The sequence below is a fragment of the Narcine bancroftii genome, chromosome 7 (assembly GCF_036971445.1).
Source record: "Narcine bancroftii isolate sNarBan1 chromosome 7, sNarBan1.hap1, whole genome shotgun sequence".
NCBI classification, from domain to species: Eukaryota; Metazoa; Chordata; class Chondrichthyes; order Torpediniformes; family Narcinidae; genus Narcine; species Narcine bancroftii.
This window is the reverse complement of record NC_091475.1, coordinates 22,645,899-22,670,687: the sequence shown is the minus strand read 5'-3', so window position 1 is coordinate 22,670,687 and position 24,789 is coordinate 22,645,899. Positions and strand designations below refer to the sequence as shown.

At 42.7% G+C, this 24,789-nt stretch overlaps 1 protein-coding gene across 29 annotated transcripts in view; it reads left to right on the top strand.

The window, feature by feature from the left end:
* robo2 (roundabout, axon guidance receptor, homolog 2 (Drosophila)) overlaps positions 1-24,789 on the top strand; it is a 1,057,280-nt gene that overhangs the window by 1,017,553 nt on the left and 14,938 nt on the right. For 22 of the 29 annotated variants that reach the window (XM_069889083.1, XM_069889099.1, XM_069889096.1 and 19 more), the window contains 3 exons: positions 5,856-6,070; positions 22,894-23,019; positions 23,143-23,325. In XM_069889083.1, the coding sequence (XP_069745184.1) occupies positions 5,856-6,070; positions 22,894-23,019; positions 23,143-23,325 (524 nt within the window). The remainder of the gene's footprint in view (positions 1-5,855; positions 6,071-22,893; positions 23,020-23,142; positions 23,326-24,789) is intronic. The other 7 variants (XM_069889103.1, XM_069889102.1, XM_069889095.1 and 4 more) reach the window with 2 other exon arrangements.

Genomic DNA, 24,789 nt, shown 5'->3' with positions numbered 1-24,789 from the left:
CACTGGAGGGAGTTTAACTTGAAGTTTCCCTAGAATTGCCTGCCGGAGACCAGTGAGTGGCTGATCTGAACCTGACATCTCAGTTACACAGGCATTAACTTACTGAAGCAGACCATTAGTTTTGATTACCCATCATTAAGTTGCAATAAGTTTATTTTGTGCAGTGTAGCCTTCAGTTTTCGCATTGCACGTCGATTAAATTTCACCAGCACATAGATTAAAAAAAGCAAATTGCTGCCTTATGAACTAGAACCACTATTGTTGCAACTCAATCTGCATCTGTGAAGTGAGGCTGTTCACTCCATATGTTTTGATAATCACCTACTTTGTGTTCTCATAAAGAAATGATTTTTAAAAGTCTGTCATAATCTTGGCTTTGTGGCCAAGTTTGCAGACGATGCAAAGATCGGAGGAGGGGAGGTCGGGTGGAGGAACCATCGAGTCTGCACAAGGGCTAAGGCAGATTGGGAGATTGGGCAAGAAAATGGCAGATGGAGTACAGCAGAGAGGAGTGTATCCTCATGCACTATGGTGGAACAATTGAGAAGGGTTCAGAGAGCTCTGAACCCTTCTCCATTAACAATGGCGTGAAGCAAGGCTGCGTCCTCGCACCAACTCTCTTTTCAATCTTCTTCAGCATGATGCTGAAACAAGCCATGAAAGACCTCAACAATAAAGACGCTGCTTACATCCGGTACCGCACGGATGGCAGTCTCTTCAATCTTAGGAGCCTGCAAGCTCATACCAAGACACAAGAGCAACTTTTCCGTGAACTACTCTTTGCAGACAATGCCACTTTAGTTGCCCATTCAGAGCCAGCTCTTCAGCGCTTGACGTCCTGTTTTGCGGAAACTGCCAAAATGTTTGGCCTGGAAGTCAGCCTAAAGAAAACTGAGGTCCTCCATCAGCCAGCTCTCCACCATGACTACCAGCCCCCCCACATCTCCATCGGGCACACAAAACTCGAAACGGTCAACCAGCTTACCTATCTCGGCTGCACCATTTTATCGGATGCAAGGATCGACAACGAGATAGACAACAGACTTGCCAAGGCAAATAGTGCCTTTGGAAGACTACACAAAAGAGTCTGGAAAAACAACCAACTGAAAAACCTCACAAAGATTAGCGTATACAGAGCCGTTGTCATACCCACACTCCTGTTCGGCTCCGAATCATGGGTCCTTTACTGGCATCACCTACGCCTCCTAGAACGCTTCCACCAGCGTTGTCTCTGCTCCATCCTCAACATTCATTGGAGCGACTTCATCTTCAACATCGAAGTACTCGAGATGTCAGAGGCCGACAGCATCGAATCCACGCTGCTGAAGATCCAACTGTGCTGGGTAGGTCACGTCTCCAGAATGGAGGACCATCGCCTTCCCAAGATCGTGTTATATGGCGAGTTCTCCACTGGCCACCGAGACAGAGGTGCACCAAAGAAGAAGTACAAGGAATGCCTAAAGAAAGCTCTTGGTGCCTGCCACATTGACCACCGCCAGTGGGCTGATATCGCCTCAAACCGTGCATCTTGGCGCCTCACAGTTCGGCGGGCAGCAACCTCCTTTGAAGAAGACCGCAGAGCCCACCTCACTGACAAAAGACAAAGGAGGAAAAACCCAACACCCAACCCCAACCAACCAATTTTCCCTTGCAACCGCTGCAACTGTGCCTGCCTGTCCCGCGTCGGACTTGTCAGTCACCAACCAGCCTGCAGCAGACGTGGACATACCCCTCCATAAATCTTCGTCCGCGAAGCCAAGCCAAAGAAGAGATGGTGGAACAAATAAAAGTACAGACCATCTTCTAAAGTTCAGAGTTAGAGGTGTAGAGGGACTCTAGAGTCCTCGTGCAAGAATCGTGAAAGGTAATTTGAGAGTCGGTGGTCAGGACGCCAAATGTAATGCTGGCATTTATTTCAAAAGGGAGAGAATATAAAAGCAGGGATGTAATGTTAAGGCTTTATGAGAGTAGGTCAGACCACACTTGGTGTATTGTGAGCAGTTTAGGTCTCCTAATCTAAGGAAGGATGTGTTGGCATTAGAGAGGGTCCAGAGGAGGTTCACGAGAATGATTCCTGAATGAAGGGAGTTTTTGATGACACTGAAACTATACTCGCCGGAGTTTAGAAGAAAGAGAGGTGGGGGAGGCCTGGATAGCATGGTCATGGAGAGGGTGTTTCCTACAGTGGGGGAGTCTGAGGTCCACAGGGCACAACCTCAGAATACAAACATGTCCCTTTAGAACAGAGATGAGGAAGAATTTCTTTACCAAGAGGGTGGTGAATCTGTGGAATTCATTCCCACAGACAAGCCAAGGCCCTGGGTAGATTGATTCTTGATTAGGAAGGGACTCAATGGTTATGCAGAGAAGGCAGGAGAATGTGGTTGAACAAAATCAGCCATAATCAAGTGGTGGGTCAGACAAAGGGCTGAGTGACCAATTTTTGATATTATGTCCTATGGTCTTATAATCCCAGAACAGCACAGAAAGAGCCCATACCATAAAGGAGAGCTACCTAATCTCGACTTTTTCTCAGTGGCTCTGCAATATCCCTTCTGTCAGATCGAGATCTTCTTCTGAGAAATGTCTGCCTCTCCATCCCTTGACCATGCCGGCAAGAGACTTGAATCAAAAATTCTGGAGCCTTAACCTGAAGAGGTTCAGAAAGTGTTTGAAAACATATAATCAAAGGGCAGATGCTCAAGATTTTTAATCATTCCTTTGGTTCATTTGAGTTTGCATGCATTACAGAGACAGATATTCATCAGTTACTGTAAATGCTGAGCACGTGACAGGGAAATGGTGTTGATTTTAAATGGAATGCATTATGCATCTGGGTCAGGCAAGAGAAGACAAATTTCTATTCCTTGTCATTTGTGCATCTAGTTATCTACCTAAAAAAGTAGGAAACTGGAGGGGATTTAATCACAGGGACTGGATGGTGTGAGTTACAGGGAGAGGTTGGTTAGGCTGGGTCTTCATTCCCCAGTGCATGGGGTGACCTTACAGGTGTTTATAAAATTATGAGAGCCATGGATAAAATGAATGCTTGCAGTCTTTTCTCCAGAGGAAATTATTCTAAAACTAGAGGGCAGAGGTTTAAAGTGAGTGGCGAGGGATTTAAGGGGACCTCGGAGGCAAACCTTTTCGCTCAGAGGGTGGTCCATATCTGGAACGAGCTGTCAGAAGAAACTGTAGGGCAACATTTCAATATTGGCAGCAAGAATGCTGAACGACCAAAAGAACCACTCACACTACCATCCAATATTCTTATATTTACGAAACAATATTTATTTATTTGTATTTAAGAATATTTGTTTGTTTGTATGTGCGTTATGTCTTTCTGTGTTTTGCACCGAGGACAGGAAAACGCTGTTTCTTCGGGTGTACTTGTATAATCAGATGACAATAAACTTGACTTCACCAGATGACAATAAACTTGACTTCACCAGATCACAATAAACTTGACTTCACCAGATCACAATAAACTTGACTTCACCAGATCACAAGATACAAGAGCAGAAATAGGCTAATCAGCCTGTGGGATCTGCTCTGCCATGAGCTGATCCTTATCACTCAGCCCCACTCCCCAGCTTTCTCCCTGTCCTTTGGCTTGGCTTCGTGGATGAAGATTTATGTAGGGGTATGTCCACGTCTGCTGCAGGCTCGTTGGTGACTGACAAGTCCGATGCGGGACAGGCAGGCACGGTTGCAGCGGTTGCAAGGGAAAATTGGTTGGTTGGGGTTGGGTGTTGGGTTTTTCCCTGTAACCCTTGATGAACTGACAAATACCTGTCAATCTCTGCCTTAAATATACCCAACGACCTCACTTCCACAGCCACCTGTGGCAGCATGTTCCACAGACTCAAGACTCTTGACTAAAGAAATCTCTACTCATTTCTTTTTATACTGAAATTGTGGCCTCTTGTCCTGGACTTGAAAGTTCAAAAAAAATTGTGTCAGGTTTCTGGACCGGAAGGGTTAGGAGGGATGTGGATCTTTCAAGGACGTTATAAGGATCTTTTTATTTGAGATAACTTTGCCTCTTTTGAGTAATTATCAGCCGTTTAATCTTTCTAACAGACATTTTTTAGATATTTACAAGTTAGACATTTTGTTCGGTTCAAGCTTTCTGATTTTCCTTGAATCTTAAATACTAATGTTCTTGATTCATTTTTTAACTTGAGGTTTTTTTTCCACGATGGATTCATATCATCTATTTATAATGATTTATTGGATTTACGATCATCCTCCATGGCTGGGATTAAGAATGATTGGGAACGAGATTTGAACATAACATTTTCAGATAAAGATTGGTACTTTGTTTTCAGCTTGATTAATGTTTCCTCATTTTGTGTAAGGCATTGCTTATTAAAATTTAAGGTGGTACATGGAACACATATGTCCAAACTAAAATTATCTCATTTCTATGCAGATATTGATTCTCTATGTGAGAAGTGTAAAATTTTTGAAGCTTCACTGATCCATATGTTTTGGGAGTGCCCAAATTTAGAGAGATTTTGGAAAGACATTTTTCAAACTTTATCAATGATTTTTAAGATCAAAATGGAACCATATCCATTAATTACTTTGTTTGGTTTTTCACATGAGTTGGATATACATCTGTCTGCAACTCAGGAGAAAGTTTTAGCCTTTACTACATTGATAGCCAGATGAACAATTTTATTGAAATAGAAAGATGACTCTTCATTTACCCATACACTGTGGTTACTTGATGTGATGTCCTATTTAAGATTGGAGAAAAGTAGATACATTGCTAAAGATAGAAAGTTTAAATTGGTAAAGATGTGGGGCCATCCATAGAATATTATCATGTTTGGAAGAATTAAGCATTTTGAATGTTTCAGAGATTCTATGTCTGATGTCTAGAGGTCTCTATCCCATCCACAATTTCCATTTTTTTTAACCTTGATTAGAGGGAGAGGGTAGATTAGATTTAGTTTTTAGGTTATTTTTGTTTGTTTTTTTTCTTTTTATCAATTTTTATTTGCATTGATTTGGAAAATGTGGGTTTAAGATGGTTATCATAGATTATTCATTAATGTACCTCATGTGGATTAAAGAACTGTCTTAAAGTAGTTCTAGCATTTTTTTTGTATATGAGTTGACTTCTTATGTGTTTTCCTTAAAATTTTGTATGTAAGTTTATATGTGAAACTCAATAAAAATATTTTAAAAAGATAAAGAAGGATATAGGCCAAAAGCCGACAAATGAAACTAGCCCAGAGTGCCAATGTGGTCAACATGGATAAGCTGGGCTGAGGGGCCCATGCTGTGCTGAGTGACTCTAGGTACATTCCCCTTAGAGCCTTTATTAGTTGGTGTCTGGCCTAAATGTGGTCACAGCTCCATTTTCTTGCCTGTTCTCCACAGTTCTTATTTCCCCTATTGCTCAGAACATGGCCTTGGCCTGTATATTGTGAATGACCCAACTTTCACCACTCTCCCAGTATAGAATTTATCATCCTGCAAGAGAAGTCTTTTTTCCGCATACACCATATTAAAATGGTGTTGGTGATGCCACACCTCAAGTTCTGCTCACTGTTTTAATCCCCTTACCCAGAGAGGTTACAATAGCATTGGAGGCAGTTCAACAGAGATTCAGAAACTCTAATACAATTAATGGTAAATGTGCCAAGTCTTACGTACTATAAGCCTCAAACTGGGATCAGCCTGGGTTGCATGCTTTAACCAACGTGGTCCTGATGGATTTTGCCCTTGGTGTAACATTCTACAATACTATTCGATAAGGTTTCATGAAAATCATTTTTCCAATTTTTTTATGTCAGTAATGGTGCATTGCTCAGTGTGAACATTTTGTGTTCCGCATGCAGGCAGATGCAGGGCAGCTCGCTCCCTCCTCAGGCCCCTGCTCTACCCCTTGGTTATATCTCCGGGACATTAATTTCAGACATAGAGACAGACGTGCCTGAGGAGGAGGAGGAGGAGGAAGATGAAGAGGAGGAGGCTATGGAGTTGGCCAGACCTCTGCGAGGAATAGGGCACACACCTGGATCCAGCCTGGACAACCTCGATAGCTCCGTCACAGGTAAGCAAGATCGGAAGTGGTGCAATGGAGGAGACTGGGCCATTTGCTGAACTGATGAGCATCCACAGACACTGAAACATTTGGAACTTTGGGCTTTGTGAATAACAAGCTGTGCATCCATCTGGTTATGTACCCCTGCCATTTATTTTCTAGTTTTCATCTGTCCGTCTGTCCTCCCATTGATCTGATTGTCACATTTTACCCACCTGATGACATCTTTCTCATAGATTTATCTTTATCCATTTTCCTCTTTTCCTCTCCTTTCTCCTCTCTCCTCCACTCTCTCTACTTTCTCTTTCCCATCTCCTCTCCATTCTCTCTTTTTACACACACAAACTCACACTCTCTCTCCATCTGGCTCGCTCTCATTCCACCTTTTTCCTCAAAGGAATGCCAGCCTTGGTTTCATGATTGCACAGTTCGCAGGTTTAACCTTGCAAAGGTTGGAGGGCCGACTGCCCAACACTGAACACTGTTTTTCCATTGGGATGTTTGATGAAGGTTCATTTGTTGAAGGTTCCACTGACACCAATTCAGGTTTGTTCATTGTCACAAAGAGGTAGAGATTGCAGTTGTTTTTTGAGTAGACTGGTTAGTCACCTTATGAATGTAGTAAATGAAGACACAATACAGAATTTCAGCATTACAGATAGATCAATTGTTACTGGGTAAAATCAACATCATTTTACTATTTTGGGGCTCATTCAGGAGTCTAGTAAAGGCAGGAAATAAATTGCTCTTCAAATTTGTGGTGTGTAATCTCATACTCGTGAAACTCCTTCCTGACAGGATGGGGGTGAAGTGGGTGTGGCCAAGGTGGGATGGGTCTTTCTTCAGGGCAGCAGGATTTATAGACGCACTTGATGGGCAGGATGAGGGTGTGATGGTATTGCATAATGAATCTGAGCCACGTTCACAGCCCTCCGCACTTTCGGGCAGAGAAGTTCCCTTTCCATGCAGTGATGCCCCCTGACAGGATGCTTTCAATGGTACCCCTGTAGAAGGTGTTGAGGGATGCTGGTAACATGCTGGAGTTGAGAGGGCATCTGTTGTCCCCTGGGATAGTGAAATAGATGACTTTTCTGCCATGTGGTATGAGGGCTCTTTGCTCCTTGGCCAAGGTGGAAAGTTTTACTATCCTTCACATCCACATCCCCTGAGATCGTGATATCAATGGCCATCAGCTCAATCGCTGTCCGTACTCTTCCCATGACTGTTCAAAACTAGAATCTGTTTTTTTTCTGGATGAAGAGGATGTGGTTTCTGAGACAGAAGGGTTGGATTCCAGGAAGAACCACCCAGGAGCCAATCACATAGGAAGCAATGTGGAGCACAGACATGCACTCACCACTGCAGGATCTGCCAACAGATAATTGCCTGGGATTGCAGACTTCCTAAACTCTGCAGAAGGTGCCTTCTGAAAAACTGGAATGTTCAGTTTCCTAAATACAGAATGAATACAAGGCAGAGTTTATATCAATGGAAGATGTTGAATACAGCATTGCAGAACAATGGTAGGATTCTTCAGAGCATAAATTATTTTTTTGCTGACTGCCCCTTATCTTCAATGCAGAGCTCGTTGTTCTTATACCATGGAGTGTGTGATAGAACAGTGTAGAGGGAGCTTCATTCTGCATCTAACCCATGCTCTCCTTGCCCTGGGAGTGTGTGATGGGACAGTGTTGAGGGAGCTTCACTCTGTATCTAACCCATGGTGTCCCTGCCCTGGGAGTGTGTGATGGGACAGTGTAGAGGGAGCTTCACTCTGTATCTAACCCGTGCTCTCCCTGCCCTGGGAGTGTGTGATGGGACAGTGTAGAGGGAGCTTCACTCAGTATCTAACCCGTGCTGTCCCTGCCCTGGGAGTGTGTGATGGGACAGTGTAGAGGGAGCTTCACTCTGTATCTAACCCGTGCTGTCCCTGCCCTGGGAGTGTGTGATGGGACAGTGTGGAGGGAGCTTCACTCTGTATCTAACCTGTGCTCTCCCTGCCCTGGGAGTGTGTGATGGGACAGTGTGGAGGGAGCTTCACTCTGTATCTAACCCGTGCTGTCCCTGCCCTGGGAGTGTGTGATGGGACAGTGTAGAGGGAGCTTCACTCAGTATCTAACCCGTGCTGTCCCTGCCCTGGGAGTGTGTGATGGGAGAGTGTAGAGGGAATTTTAATCTAACATTCTGGACAAACCTGAAATGTATATAAAAGGGCAAAGAAGTGGGAATTTATTTTCCACTGTTCTGAGATGTATTTAAGCAGTGAGGTTTACTGGTGACTGAATCAAATTGGCATTCAATCTTGTCCAACAGTTCAATGTCACACAGTATAATTCTCCCACCCCCATGTAAAACCAAACTCAGTTTATCCCATCGGGTTGGTGAAGTTCACAGGTTCACAGACTTCAAACAAGAATTACATGCTTGTTAAGGAAGGCATAGAGAGTTCCTGTTTTATCTCATAAAAATGTTAATATACCCATTAGCCAAGCCACAGTGGTTGTTGGTCTCATTCCCCGTTGGTTAATGGGTCTGGAATTGCACATTCAAGGTCCTCTAGTCCTCCAGCTTGAAGAAGCTCGTGGAAAAATTGATGAACGATCATAAATTAATCTTGCCGTCGAAGGTGTAATCAAGCTTCAATGAGACACTATATTATTGTGGAATTTTACTGCTCAGGTGCAGTTTGAAGGGAATAAAACACACAGAAATGCTGGAGGAACTCAGCTGGTCTCGTGTTTTTACTGCAATCTCAGCATCTGCAGACTTTTGTGTTTCACTCCAGTTTGTAGGGAATGTTTAGAATCAGAATTAAATTCTCTGTGTTGAGAGCAGCATTAATTTCAGTGATAATGCAAATGCTCTGATTGGAGATGAAGACGCAATAAGCCTTCCCAAATATTCAGACATGAAGAGTAGGTGTAGTTGAGCGCAATCAGAAGGTCACTGATTTTATCTTTTATTCATTTCTCAGCTCGAGGAGCCCCTGAACATCATAAGACCACTGTGGCTGTGCCGGCCTCTGGTCTAAGAACCCTGGCCACAATCAATGTAGCACAGGAACAGGCCATTCAGCTCATCGAGTCTATACCTTTTATATTAGTTCAAGTTTATCGTCACGGTGGCACAGTTAGTGTAGCAGCTAGCATGATGCTATTTCAGTGCCAGAGACCCGGATTCGAATCCGACTCTGTCCATGAGGAATTTGTCCATTCTCCCTGTGCCTGCTCGGGTTTCCTGTGGGGGCTCTGGTTTCCTCCCACCCTTCATATCAGCAGACTGTACATGAACAACCCAATGAAACAGCATTTATCCAGACCACAGTGCACACACGTACACACACAACGTGTAGTGCAATAAGGATCACATATGTAGTAAACACCAGAGTGCATTTGTTTAAGGACAGAGGAGGAAAGTTTAGGGAGGAATGTCAGTGGTAAAAATTATTTTACACAGTGTGGTGGATGCCTGGAATGGTGGTACAATAGGGACGGACATTCAAATATCTCTTGGACATACATATGGATACAAGTTAAATAGAGGGTTATGGATGTTAGAAAGGAGAGGTTTAGTTTGCTGAGTAGGTTTACGCACGTTGGCACAACATCGTGGGCTGAAGGACCTCTACTATGCTGTAATGTTTTATGTTCTCTGCTCCACATATATAAAGATATAATTTAAAATAAATATATACAAATACTTTGGGAAGATTTACTTGGTTGCAGGATGCCATTCATCAATCTCACAGACTGCAGGAAGAAGCTATTTCTCAGCCTGGCAGTCCTGATTTTGATGCTCTTGTTGGCAGCAGGTTAAAGATACTGTGTGGTGGATGGAAAGAGTCCTCAATCATTCTTTGAGTCCTATTTTAGCCAACACTGATCTCATTTTCTTCTCCTCACATTCATATAAACCACCTCCCCCCCCACCCCCACTCAGCTGCATACCAGGGCCACTTTACTGTGGACAATTAGATTGCCAAATGTTTTTCAGATGTGGAAGGAAACTGGAGCACACCAAAGAAACCAATGGAGATCACACAAAAGCCCCTCTGTCTTTCCTTGCCTGATCTCTCTATTCTCTGGACCCAAAATTTCCAAACATCGATCCACCCTGACTTTGGAAGCACTTGAGAACTGAACTTTCACAGCCTTCGGTGTGGAGAAATTCCCGACCACCTGCCTTCCTCTTCCCACTACAAAATGAGGTGCAGCGAGGAGAGCTGCTGGCTTCAGGGATTCAGACTTCCTGTGACTGGATGACTGGATGGGTGTTCTCTGGGAACTCTGCTATCCACCCATATTCCAAAGGCAAAACATTGTGTGTGTGTGTGTGTGTGTGTGTGTGTGTGTGTGTGTGTGTGTGTGTGTGTGTGTGTGTGTGTGTGTGTGTGTGTGTGTGTGTGTGTGTGTGTGAAAATACGCGTGTGTCCGTGAAAATGCATCCTTATGCATGTGTTTGAGCTCATGTGTGAATGAGTGCATCCGCTTGTGTGCGTGTGTGAAAACACGTATGTGAAAGTACGTGTGTGTGTGTGTGTGAAAATGCATGCATGTGCATGTATGTAAGAGCCCAACTATGTGAATGTTTGAATGCATATATGTGCATGTGTGTGTGTGTGTGTATGTGTGTGTGTGTGTGTGTGTGTGTGTGAGAGAGAGAGTGAGAGAAAATCCAAAGGGCCCCACCACAGTTTGCGTGAATCTTCTAACTCCCCACCTCCTCCTTTCCTTCACTCCACAACTCCCACATCTACTCGCCACCACCCCATCACCTTCACCTCTTCCTTTCTGCTGCCAATTACCTGTTTGACCTCTCCCCATTCTGATTGAAGGTCATTGCCCACTAAGGTCCACTCAGTTTCTCTTTTCCACAGACACTGCCTGACCAGTTGGGTATCCCCAGCACCTTTCGCCTTCATTTCACATTTCCCTCTCCTCCTCATGAAGCCAGCTTAGCCATGTCTCAGAGAGACCAACACTGAGAAGGGTAGCAATAGAACATTGTGTGTTCCAAGTGAACATTGTCAATGTGGTAGTAATAACATGACACAAAAAGAGAGGTTATAACAAAAACTATTTACTACTATTTACAGGTAAGTGGAAATTCTATACATGGTGGGCGTAATGCGCCTGGACCCTATTGAACTCCACCCCTCCAATCCGGAGCTCACATATGCACAGACAGCTACACAGAGTACTGTGACTGCAACGTGATTGCAGCAAGTGCCGAGCTGGTCTACATCCCATTTCTTTAGTAACCCCCAACATTATGCAGTTCGCAAGTTAACATTACGAAACAAACACAACCAGTGTGGATCAGTCTTTGTACTTGGGGTTCGGTTTACAGATGTGCTTGGAGCACATCTTGTCATAGCCCTCTGTGGATGTAGACGCCCGCGGTACCTCAACCTGAGAATGTGCACTGTTCATTATCTCAGGTGTGGCTACTGAGGAAGTACCACCGTCTTTAGGCTCAAGTCCAGTATTCAGGTACACAGTCTTGTCAGGATTGCATTGAACCGCGACCAGCTCCCTTACGGGAAGGAGGGGTTGTCGGTGTCTCCTGTGCACTTCCCCTTCTGATCAGGCCAGGTACAACCTCGGCTCCTGGCAACTTTCTTCTACCACGGCAGTCCGGTCATAGCCCTGCGGAGTTTGCAGCCTAACAACTTGTCCCTCTGTCAAAGGTTCGAGTGGTTGGCTTGCCTTGTTGTAGCACTCAATTCTGCGGCAGTCTTTTGCTCAACAGCTGGGCCTTGATCTCCTGTAGATTTCTCATTTGGGGCTCCACAAGCTTTCTTTCCACAGGTAAGGTCGTGCACATCTGTCTTGATATCTGTCTCTGCGCCGGAGACTCCAGTATGATGTCACGAGGGATGTTCCTCAGGTTAAACAGATTGAGGAATACATCGTTTTCTCCCTGTGGGACTTTTCCATGAGCTGTTATTCACTTCTTACAGATCTCTCAGCCAACCCATTAGACTATGGATATTCTGGGCTGCTGGTGCTGTGACTAAAGTCCCACTCTGCTGTAAAGTCCTTAAATCTTTGGCCCATAAACTGTCTGCCATTATCTGCTAACAGGGTGTGTGTTGCTCCATGCCCAGAGAAGTGCCTTTTTAACTTGGTGATGACTGTTGTGGAAGTAGATCTATATCATACCACCCCGAATATGAATCAACCAACACTAACTCTTGCTAACATCGCCACTGGAAAATGTCAGTTGCCACAGTTGACCAAGGTAAGTCTGGAACCGGATGAAGCTGAAATGGTTCCTTCTGCTGGTGTGGCTTAGTGCTGTTGCACAGCGAGCAAGCTTGCACCTCTTGGTCGATGTTCTCGGTCATCCCAGGCCAAATACGTTTCTTCTGTGGTGTTGCTTTCATCCTGTTCAGACTCTAATTGGTTAATCGTCCTTCTAGGTCTGGGCCTAGTATTGATCTACTGTTGGATCTGCAGCATATTTTGAAATGGTTCCACTTTCTGCAGGCTCGACGCTGCTGGCTGAAAGATGGACATGTTTCCTTTCTCGCTGCATGGTCACCTCCGCAGTGGTTGCACTTTGTAATGGAGGATGATGTGGTTCAGTCCACCTGGCTCCTCCTCCTGGTCTCCAGCCACTGTTTCTTTTCAGATCCCACCTTGGTAGGCTGTGATGGAGAGGCTAACCTCTTGCTATTCTCCTCGGTCATTTCGTAAATCAGACAGGTAGAGATGGCCTTCGCTAGTGTTCAGTCACTGTCGCACAGAAGCACCTTCATCATGCTGTCAGTATAAATGCCACAGGCCACCCTGTCTCTGATTAGTTCCTCGCAGAGCGTTCCAAAGTTGCAGGTCTTTGCTCTTATCATTAAATTGCTGAAATATGAAATAATCAATTCATCAGGGTCTGATTTCTTGTATTAAATTTGTGCCTTTCCATCGTGATATTCGTCTGTCATTCTGATTCTCTGCCGAACTGAGAATCAGCTCCCCTTCACGCACTTCACTCCCTCTCTATGGCTTCCTGACTCGCCAGATTTAATAAAATTGAATTCTGGTGCGGGCAGGCTTGAGACTATGCACCGCCGCTATAAGCATGTCATACTCTTGTTCAAAAATACGCCATTTCTCAGCAACATTAACCTGATGATCACTGGGTCGGGTCGTCTGAATCCATCCGCCATGGTGACTGCTGCAACGAGGAGCTGGTTCCTCACTTGCAAGTCGACCGGGAAGCCTCAAGCTCAGCCCACCCACTTCTGACCCCATGTTTGTCGATGTGGTAAATAATAACAGCACAGCTCGAGAGGAGAGGTAATATCAATAACTATTTACTGCTATTTACAGGTAAGTGGGAGCTCTGCGCATGATGGCCAGACTGCGCCTGGACTCCGTTAAACTCCAGTCCGCCAATCTGGAGCTTGCATGCGCAGACCGCTATTGCGAGTACGTTGGCTGCAACGCGCCTGGTCTATAACCACAAATAAACTCCTGACTCTACCCCTATGTTCTGCCTTTCAACATCTGGTCCTATACGAGTCTGTGTAAATTGAAATGCCAGAAATCTGCTACTTTGAAACCAGAGCTAAACACTGTCTGAGAAGCAGCATGTAATTTAAAGGCACAATCACACATCAGCCCTCACCGTCACAGGCCGATGTGCCAGTCCCTCATCCATTTGAAGCCTGATATGTTTTTTTTTCAAAAGGGCTAACCCGTATCATATTAATATTTTTTTTTATTTGAATTCCCCAAAGCAATTCCATTGCACATTATTTGACATAGTCTACCAGGCAGCAATGATTTCATGGGGTTTAAATTTCACTTTTATTCATCTTAAGTTCTGTACTATTAAGTCATTTTCTCTCTTCTTTCTTTCCCTCTTGGAAATATTTATAATCAAGTGTGGCTGGACTTCTGTAAATGGCCAGGCTCTCTTACTGTTTGACTGCTTGCTTCTCAGTTCCTTTGTCATTTATTTCAGCAACTTGCCCTTATAATTTATCACCCTTGACTTCAGACCTCCCCAGCAGATGTAGCCTCAGTATTCTCTTGCCTCCTCCCCTCCTTCCACCATCACCCAACACCAAACCCCACTATGTCTGTATAATGACATAGGCCAGACCCCGCTGACATGGGATTTTACATAAAGCCACCATCGTCTCCTTTAACGGGCCTCTTAAAGCATTTACGGAGCTGACGGGAGTGGAGCTGGGCAATTGGACCAAGCGGGAAAGTGCTGAGTCTCCACTCCCTGGTCCCCGCTAGTCCACAACAGTAGTAGCGCTGCCATTACAACAGCAAACGCTAAAGAAACAGTTGGATGGATCCATGGATAGGATGGGTTTAGAGCAGTGGTTTTCAAACTGACCCTCTAAACTCGCATCCCACCTTAAGCAATCCCTATTCCATCGGTGCTCTGCAATTAGTAAGGGATTGCTTAAGGTGGGATGTGAGTGGGAGGGAAGGTTGAGAATCACTGCTCTATTCTCAATTGTAACTAAAATATTTTGCTTGAGAAAAATTATCATTGGCCCAGTTCCTTTGGAGTTATGAAACCATGCATATAACGAGTCAATTAGATGCGATTAAAACAGTGGGTTTTGCAGAGATGCAATGCTAATTTTTTAGGTATCGGAGCTCACCAAAAATGGCAACAAGGGAGGCTCATGAGACCTGGCCTTGCTGGCCACTCTGTTGTACTTGGCGTTGTATAATTGAGAGCAAACAGTAGGACGATGAAAGAAGACGACCGGTCATGGAAGGAACACGTATCTTTTATGTCCAGATAGCGCTCAGTGGGGGAGAAAGGACAGGAGGAGGAGCATAGATCAACAGACAAAAGGTGTTAATTGGATATGGACAGGAGGGAAGAAAGGTGAGAATTGATTGGGAGAGGTGGTTGGTCTGTGAATGCAGAGCTGGGGAAAGAAGGCAGGTAAAAGGGGGAGAGAGAGAGAGATAGGGGAAAGGAGGCATAGGGAGAAATCAGTGGTGGCTGGGGGCTGATGGAAACTGAAGAAGTCAATGTTAATTCCATCTGGTTGGAGGTGGCCAGATGGAATGAGGGATGGTTTCTCCAGTTCAAGAGCAACTAAGGATGGAGATTAAATACCTCCAAGCTTAACCTGGGACTCCTAGATGTGCAGATGTATAAATAAAGGAACTCGCTAGCCTGTAGATCCCACAACAGATGGCAGCTACATCTCTCAGCCTTTTACAGTAGTGCCTAAACTCTTGGCTCCAATGTATTTTGGCAAAAGAAGAGCATTTTAAAAGTTCTTTACTTTCTTTTTCACGTTTTTTTTTAATCGTGTTCCCTTACCCTATACAGGCAGCTATCACAGCACCAGTGACCCAGATTCAAAACTGGCTCTCTCTGCAAGGAGTTTGTATGTTCTGCCCCTTGTCTGCATGGGTTTCCTCTGGGTGCTCTGGTTTCCTCCCACCGTCCAAAAATGCATGGGGTTTGTAGGTTAATTGGTGTATGTGGGCAGCACGGGCTCATCATAGGCCAGAAGGGCCTGTTACTGTGCTGAATGTATGTCTAAATCATAAATAATAGGTAAATGAAGGGTGATGGGGACTATATCGCCCTTCAAAAAAATACCAGGATTATACAATGGAGAATTGGTGCATTTGAGTGGCACAAGCTCAGGGGGTGGAAAGGCCTGTTACGATGCAATATGTCAAAATGTTAAAAAATTTAAAACATTTTGGAGGGGGATTCCAATTCAATTCCTTGCCTTCGTACTCCTGTAGCCCTGGAACTGATTTGTGCCTCTAGTCCAAATCACCTCTGTTCTTCAATGCTCCAAAAGAGTCTTCACCTTCCCTCCCTCATCTTCTATATTTTTCCCATTCCTTCACTCTGTGCCGAGCTTTGAAGAGTTGTAGACCTGGTCACACAGGCCCCAGGTCCAGTGCCTCCACAATGTGGAAATGTCCTTTGTTTTCGCATACAAGATACCTGTTCCTTCCATGACTGGTCGTCTTCTTTCATCGTCCTACCGTTTGCTCTCAATTATACAATGCCAAATACAACAGAGTGGCCAGCAAGGCCAGGTCTCATGAGCCTCCCTTGTCGCCATTTTTGGTGAGCTCCAATACCTAAAAAATTAGCACCGCATCTCTGCAAAATCCACTGTTTTAATCGCACCTCATTGACTTGTTATGTGCATGGTTTCATAACTCCAAAGGAAATGGACCAATGATCATTTTTCTCAAGCAAAATATTTTAGTTATAATTGAGAATAGAGCAGTGATTCTCAACCTCCTCCTACACCCTCTGGCCCCCTACCCCAAATTCCTGCATTTATTTCACCTTTTTATTATCTTTACCCTTATTGTCTTGATAAAGAATTAAGATCTGAAACGTTGACTGTCCATTTTGACTCATGTATGCTGTCTGACCCGCTGACATCCTCCTGCAATTCTTCGTCCATTCAAGATTCCAGCGTCTGCTGCTTTTATATTGCTCTGTATATCCCATTCTTGCCTTCTCTCCTGTATTTGATCGAAAACTTTGATCAGCTCTCTCTCCTAAGACAGCGTGCAGTGAAACTCCTCTTGTGTTGACTTTCAGTTGTTAAGATCAGTAAAGGCTTAAAGTTTCATCGAAGGCTCTTCACAGAAGCTTAAAGAATGTAATCTTCTGCCCTCTCTGATTCAACACTGCCAGCACAGCTCAGAGGAATTCTGCCTTCATGGTCATTCCTTTGAAGCTTTTCTGGATCTTTTAAGCAGAAGGAGATTAGATATTGGTTCCTTCTGGAAGAGAGAGTGGAAATGCATGGATAATTGGCTGGTATTGTCTATTCAGCAGGTGTTGAATAATAACAGCAGGGGAGATGCGATGAAACCACGATTTAACGCGAATTTGGATATAATGCGATGAGTCATTGGACTCGGGTATCGGGCTCCCGGGCAGGAGCGGGGATGTCAGTGTCCAGGCAGTAGTGGAACCTTGGGCTCCCAGCAGGTCCAGGATGTCAGGAGAGGCACGACAGTTCCAAATACAGATGCACATGGGTTTATACTCAGAAGTTCCGATACTTCAAACACAAGTACTGAATCATAATGGTTTATTAAAAATGTATTTGTTTTAATTTCAACTGTACCAACAATGATTTATTGGGGAAGTCATGTGATGCCATAGGGAACACAGCATACCCTCACAACTCCTGGGGCTTTTATCAAAAAATGTGTCAATTGAGTAAAGTTTATATTGTTAAAGTTACTTTAAAGTTACTTCAAAGTTGTTACAGAATAGAAAACAATGCCTCCGCGAAAAGTACTTGAAAATCACCTTGAAATAGAAATGCAAAGAAAGGAAGGAAAAGCAACACGGACCTACCTTCTCTGTGGAGATAGCCGCTGAATTATCTTCTGGAATCGCTGGAGACAGCCCCGGTGAGGGATCATCTCACGGAGCCACCTCTGCGGCTCTCTGCAAAGATGGCATAATTGAGAAAACTGGATCTGCACCGCACCTGCACGACTCCTCGTGCGTGCACGCTGGGGATGGAAAAACAAGGAAAAAATCTCCATCATTTATAAAGGGCCAGTCCAGCATTACAGCTGCTGAACAAGATTTTCCTGATATAGAAGATGATTCTAACAACTTTACAAGTGAAGAGGAAGATGTAAGTACAAAAGAAGAAGAATTTAAAGGCAAGGCTAAGTTTTTTTAAGAAAAAATGGACAAAATTGAGAATAAAATTGATAAACTCATGAAAGCAATGAAAAATAATTTTAAATTTCTAACTGGAGAAATACAAGTTAAAATTGATTAAATCAATAACCAACATTTCATAAAGGACTGATAAATAAGAAGAAAGAACTCAAGATGATTGTGAAGAAGTTCAACAATTGCAGAAAGAGCGAATGTCAACGAAGATTCTGTTACTGCTTTGGTTTCTGTGAATGAAAAATTATTAGAGAAGGTTAATATTTTGGAGAACTATAGACGAAGGAATAATTTTTAAATTGTTGGGATATCTGAAGATAAAGAAGGCCATGATGTAATTTGTTTTTTCCAGGACTGGATACCCGACATGTTTGGGTGAGAAAATTTTGAAGAGAACATTCTGATTGAAAGAGCACATAGAACTCTGACCAAAGCCAGGACCAAACCAGAGATCTCGGTCTATACTGATTAGATTTTTGAATTATCAAGATAGAGAGAAGATAAAGATCGTGGTCCTTTGTGTTATGAGGGTGAAAGATCTTCTCCTATCCATATAACCATTTACAGCACAGAAACAGGCCAGTTTGTCCCTATGAGTTCGTGCTAAACTTCATCCCCCACCTAGTCGTACTCACCCGCATTTGTCCCATAACCCTCCATACCTCTTCCTTCCACATACCTAGCCAACCTATCCTTGAATATTAGCATTGATCTCACTTCTATCACCACTTCTGGAAGTTCATTCCATACCCTCACCACCCTCTGAGTGAAGAAATTTCCCCTAACGTTTCCCTTAAACTTTTCCCTTTTACTCTCAATCCATGCCCTCTTGTTTGAATCTCCCCACTCTCAGTGGAAAAAGCCTATCTGTTCCCCTTATAATTTTGAATACCTCTATCAAAACACCCCTCAACCTTCTAAGCTCCAGAGAATAAAGTCCCAGCCTGCTCAACCTTTCCCTGTAACTCAAACCCTGAAACTCCAGCAACATTCACGTAAACCTCCTCTGCGCTCTCTCTATACTGTTTATATCCTTCCTATAATTCAGTGACTAAAACTGCACACAATATTCCAAATTTGGCCTCACCAATGCCTTCATCAATTTCAACATAATATCCCAACTCCTGTATTCAGTACTCTGATTTATGAAAACCAACATACTAAATACTTTCTTCACCACATATGATTCAACTTTCAGAGAATTATGTACCATGACTCCTAAATCCCTTTTATTCCACTGTCTACCATTTAACGTGTATGTTCTATTTTGATTAGTCCTACCAAAATGTAGCATCTCACATTTATCAGTATTAAACTCCATCTGCCATCTTCCAGCCCACTCTTCAAACTGTCCTATATCACCCTGTAAGCTTTGATAATCTTCCTCACTGTCCACAACACCGCCAACCTTTGTATCATCTGCAAATTTACTAATCCAATTTGCCACCCTATCATCTAGATCATTAAATATATGACAAACAGCAGTGGACCCAGTACCAATCCCTGAGGCACTCCACTCGACACCAGCCTCCAATTCAACAAACAATTTTCCACCACTGATCTCTGGCATCTCCCATCCAACCATTATTGAATCCATCATTAATACCTAATGCTCCACCTTCCTTACTCACCTCTTAAGGGGAAGCTTATCAAAAGTCTTACTAAAGTCCAAATAGACAACATCCACTGCCTTCCCCTCATCAACGTTTTTTAGTAACCTCCTCGAAAAATTCTATAGATTTGTTTGGTATGATCTTCCACGTACAAAACCATGCTGACTACTCCAAATCAATCTCTATCTTTCCAAATAGTTGTAAATGCCATCTCTAAGAATCCAGATTTGAGTCTAGCTCTTTTGAAGGAAAGGAAGGAGTTTAATCCAGTTAAGAAGGCTTTATATGACAAAGGTTACAGATTTAAGCTTCACTATCCAACTACGTTGTAAGTGTTCATTCCAGATCAACAGAATGTTTTCTTCACCAATGACATTCAAGTTGAAGATTTTGTTAAAGATCTACCCAAGGCTCGGCTACTGGAGGATTTGCCAGAATGACTTGTTGATGAGTGTGTGGAGAGGAAGCTCCCTTTTTTTTTCTGTTACTCTTGTTATTTTGATGAAAAGAATTTTTTAATATTTTTCTTGCCCCTGGGAGTCGGGGATTCGGTATGTCGCTCTCTGACAATGGCATGGGTTTTCTTGGTTGACCACAACCCGTACAATGGAGGGCAGTAATGCTGGTATTTCTGGCATTTCAGGGAGGTGGGATTTTTTTTATTTTTTTTTACTTTCATTTTGAATGAACTTAGTGTTATTGGATTGCAGATTATGACACCTGAGCCCAATTTGATTTATGGGAATTCTTCCTGGACAGGAATAAGTGATACTTATTTATTGGAATATAGAGATCTAAATGGTGGGTAAAACAGTTAAGATGCTAAGTTTTAATATTAATGGGATTAACGGCCCCATAAAAAGAAAGAGGTTTTATCATATATTAAGAAACGAGGAGTAGATATTGCTTTTTTTTTAACAGGAGACCCATTTAACTGAAAGTGAGCATTTAAAATTGAAAAGAGACTGGGTAGTTCAAGTAGTTTTTCTTTCTATATTTAATTCTATAGCTAGGGGAGTGGCAATTTTAATCAAGAAAAATGTACCAGTTAAAATTCAAAACATAATTACAGTACCAGAGGGAAGGTATCTTATAGTAAATTGTAAAATATTTTCTGAAGAATGGACTTTATTGAATATTTATGCACCTAACCTAGATGATCAGAAATTTATTCAAGATACTTTTTTGAATTTAGTACATGTCTAGAACCTGTATTGGATAAATCTTTAAAAAATATATTGAAGTGAATGGCAGCTAAAATATTGTTGTCTTTAATGAAAGATTTTAATTTAACTGATATATCCTAAGGACGGTGACTATTTTTTTATTCTAGTAGATTTGATACATATTCTAAAATTGATTTTTTTCTTGCTTTCTGCCCAAAATCAAACAAGAGTGATTGATGTGAATTATAAAACTAGATTCATATCTGATCATTCTCCCATTTTGATTGACTTGGAGTTTATTGGAAGATAATATTCAGTTTATAGTTGTAGATTGAATTCTTTATTATTGAAGAGACTGGATCTTTATCTATTTATAGGACAACAGATTCAATTGTTTTGTGATACTAATTTACATTCAATAGAAGATATGTTTATTATTTGGGATATATTGAATGCATATTTATGAGGGACGAATTATAAGTTATTCTTCAGAACTTAAAAAGGAATATATGAAGGACAGACAAATTGGAAAAAAGAAATAACTTTATTGGAAAAGATTTTCAAAAATCTGCTTCTGAGGATAATTACAGAACTTTAATTAATAAAAAATTACAATATAATACAATGTTATCATATAGAACAGAGAAAATTATATGTACTAAACAACTATTATGAATTAGGGGAACAATCACATAAATTTTTGGCTTGGCAATTAAAAGAGGAACAATCTTCTAGAATAATTAATGCAGTACAGCAAGATAATGATCAAGTGATGTAAACCACAGGAAATTAATGATATATTTATGGAATTCTGTGAAAAGTTATACACTTCTGAATCATTACGTGATGAAGAGACTATAGATGACTATCTGTCACACTGTCATAACTCAGTTTAACCCAAAAAGGTAAGGATGAATTAAATAGTCCTTTTATTGAGCAGGAGGTTTCTAGTTTACAAAATAATAAATCTCTAGATGAAGATGGGTTCCTAGTTGAATTTTATAAAGAGTTTAAGGATTTATTGGTTCCATTATTTATGAAAGTAATGGAACAAGCCTTTAGACAAAATTGTGTTCTAGAAACTATGGCAATAATTACAGTTATTCCTAAAAAAGATAGAGATTCATTAAAAATGACTTCATATAGACCTATATCTTTATTGAATGTAGATTATAAGATGGTAGCAAAAGTATTAGTGAATAGGATTAATGAATATCTTCCTGACAATAAATATGAACCAGACAGGTTTTGTTAAAAACAGACAAACTTCGGAAAATATAGTAAGATTCTTAAGTATAATTCATTTAGCTCAGCAAAAGAAGACTTGAGCCTTATTGTAGCTTTAGATGAGGAAAAGGCTTTTGATAGGTTAGAAAGGTACTTTTTATTTAACGTTTTGAGTAAATTTGGTTTTGGTGTAAATTTTATAAATTGGATTAGGGAATAGAAGTCCTGAAGCTAAAGTCCTTGTTCACTGAGTGTTCGTCTTCAGACTCCTGTACCTCCTTTCTGATGGTAGCAGAGTGAAGAGGGCATGGCCCGGGTGCTAGGGGTCCTTGAGGATAGAGGCTGCTTTCTTGAGATGCCACCTCTTGAAGATGTCCTCGATAGACTGAAGACTGGTGTCCATGATGCCACTGGCTGAGTTCACAACCCTCTGTAGATCTTTTCCTGTCCTGTGTATTGGCCCCTCCATACCAGACAGAGATGCAACCAGTCAGAATGCTCACCACAGTACACCTGTAGAAATTTGCAAAAGTCTTTGGTGATGTACCAAATCTCCTCAAACTCCTAAAGAAGTATAGCTGCTGATGAGCCGTCTTCGCGATTTTATCGACATTATGGTGGCCCCAGGATAGATCTTCAAGGATGTTGACACCCAGAAATTTGAAGTTCTTTACCTACAAGTTTCATCTCCCAGTTTCCACCTTCTTCCCCTATCCCTCTTCCCTTTGGCACCAGGAAGGCTTTCTTGTATATATTTAATGGCTTGACCTCTCTACCTTCTGTGGTAAAGAATTCCATGGATTCATTTTTGTTATGAATTAGCATATTCCTCAGAGTGTGGCCTTTGGTTACAACATTCCTTCCAAAAGGAATGCACAAATGTTCTGGAGAAACTCAGCAGGTCATACAGCCTCCACAGGAAGTAAAAATTAACCAATGTTTTCGGCCTGGGACCTTCACCAGCAATAAATATGGTTAACATTCACTTCCCATCATTGCTGCATGACCTGTTGAGTTTCTGCAGCACATTTGTATATCACGCTCGAACCCAGCATCTTCAAGCTTTCTTGTTAACCTCTCTACAGGACCCCTTTCTTCCTTTACGCACTGCCAACATCCCTCATAACTTTAACATCCACTCCCTTCATCCTAGATGGTCTCTCCAGGACCTTCTGTTCCCGAAGGAGAACAACCCCACATCTTCCAGGGCAACTTCCATGCACCCTCTGCAAAGCCTGTACATGCCCAGAACTGTACACCGTCCTCCTTCTGGGGACTGGTGAGTGGCTTCCAAGCATTTAACATGATTTAATTCCAAAGCTGAGAGTCTTGACGTACCTTTGGTATTGAAGTGAGAGGTGTTGCTCTAACGTGCTCTGACCAACCTTGCCTTTGCTTCCAGGTTCAATGGTTAATGGATGGGGCTCTGCCTCAGAGGAGGAGCGTAATGTGTCCAGCCGGCGGTGTAGTGCGGCTAGCTCCTCTTCCGACTCCATCTTTACCGATGGTGACTTTACCCAGGCGCTGGCTACTGCAGCAGACAGAGCTGGCTACAAGATGGAAGGTACCAGCCTCATGAAGACAGGTTGGTACTCAAAGCTGTTTTTTATCCCAGAGAGGCCTTGGGACTGTTTGACGAGTCTTCAGTCTGACCCCTCTCATCTTCCTTCCTTTGGTCTACCTCTCTCATGTTAGATAAGACCAGGGACATGTTCGTGGATCTGCCTTCTCTTGGACTCCCCCTGCATGGCTTGGCTGCGGGCTTTGGTTATCTCCTATCTCATCTCCTACTCTTCTCCGAAGAATAGCTGCATGGCCTTTTGCTGACTCCCGTTGCACAGGTTCTCTGCTACCAGTGGTTCATGGCTTGTGCACTCTGCAACCTTCTCTGTTGGAGTGAGTGTTGTGGCTTGCTGTGGTTCCAGACCGTGGACAAGAAGCTTCGGGCATTGGACCACAAGGAACAGCATCATCTGTCTGCTCTGCATCATCCGGCTGTGGCCATGGAGAGCTTGCAGGAACAGGGAATCCAGCCTGTGAATCCTCTTGCTGGTCATTTCATCTGTTCTTCTTCTCTGCCCATCCCTCGATGTACAGTCAACTCAAGACAAGCCACATAACTCGGAGAGGGCTCAATGGTCTGTTTGTCATAGCAGAAGTGGTTCCTTCCATTGACTCAGCATTTGTCTCTTTGTAGAGACCATATACGGATGTGGACATACACACGCGCGTGCGCGCACGCACACACACACACACACACACACACACACACACACACACACACACACACACACACACACACACACACACACACACCCACCCCAATGTGCACACACAAATGCACACAAAGACACACGCACACAAAGAAATGCACATACACAGATATATACACTCACACTCCCACACATATGCTCACTCTTTACACACATGCTCACACACATAGACACAAAATCATGCACAGCCCTGTCACCTTTACTGAGACCTGAGATGCTTCTGAGTAATAGAGAAGAGTAGACAGAGAGATTAGTAGGTGCTATTAACACTGTGAAAGGATTTGGGAAATTAGATGTGGTAAAGTTGTTTCCATGTTGGAATAATCATGAATAATCATCAAATCCAGACTGGAATCCAGGGGAAATGTGGAGAATGTGGGATCCACTCCTACAGGGATGAGTTGAGGACAAGAGCAGAGATGAGTTTAAGGTGTAGCAGGATAAACAGGTGAAAGGAAGTAAAAGATAAGATGATGAATGGTGTGGAATTATTTTATTGCCAGTGAAAAGCTTTATTTTGCATGCTATCCAGACAAGTCAACTCATAAACAATTCAACAATAAACAAACATATAAAACATTAGGGCAGAAGTTGGTGTTACAACAAGTCAACCAGTACAGGGTGTTGAGAAAAGTACATGGTGTAGAATTGAGAAAAGCACAGTTAAAACAGTTCAAAGGTAGAGCTAGGGTGAAGAGGTACTGGAGGGGGCTTGTGTGAGGCAGAAGCACGAACATGGAGCAACAGGGCCGAATAGCCTAAGTCCATGCTGTACT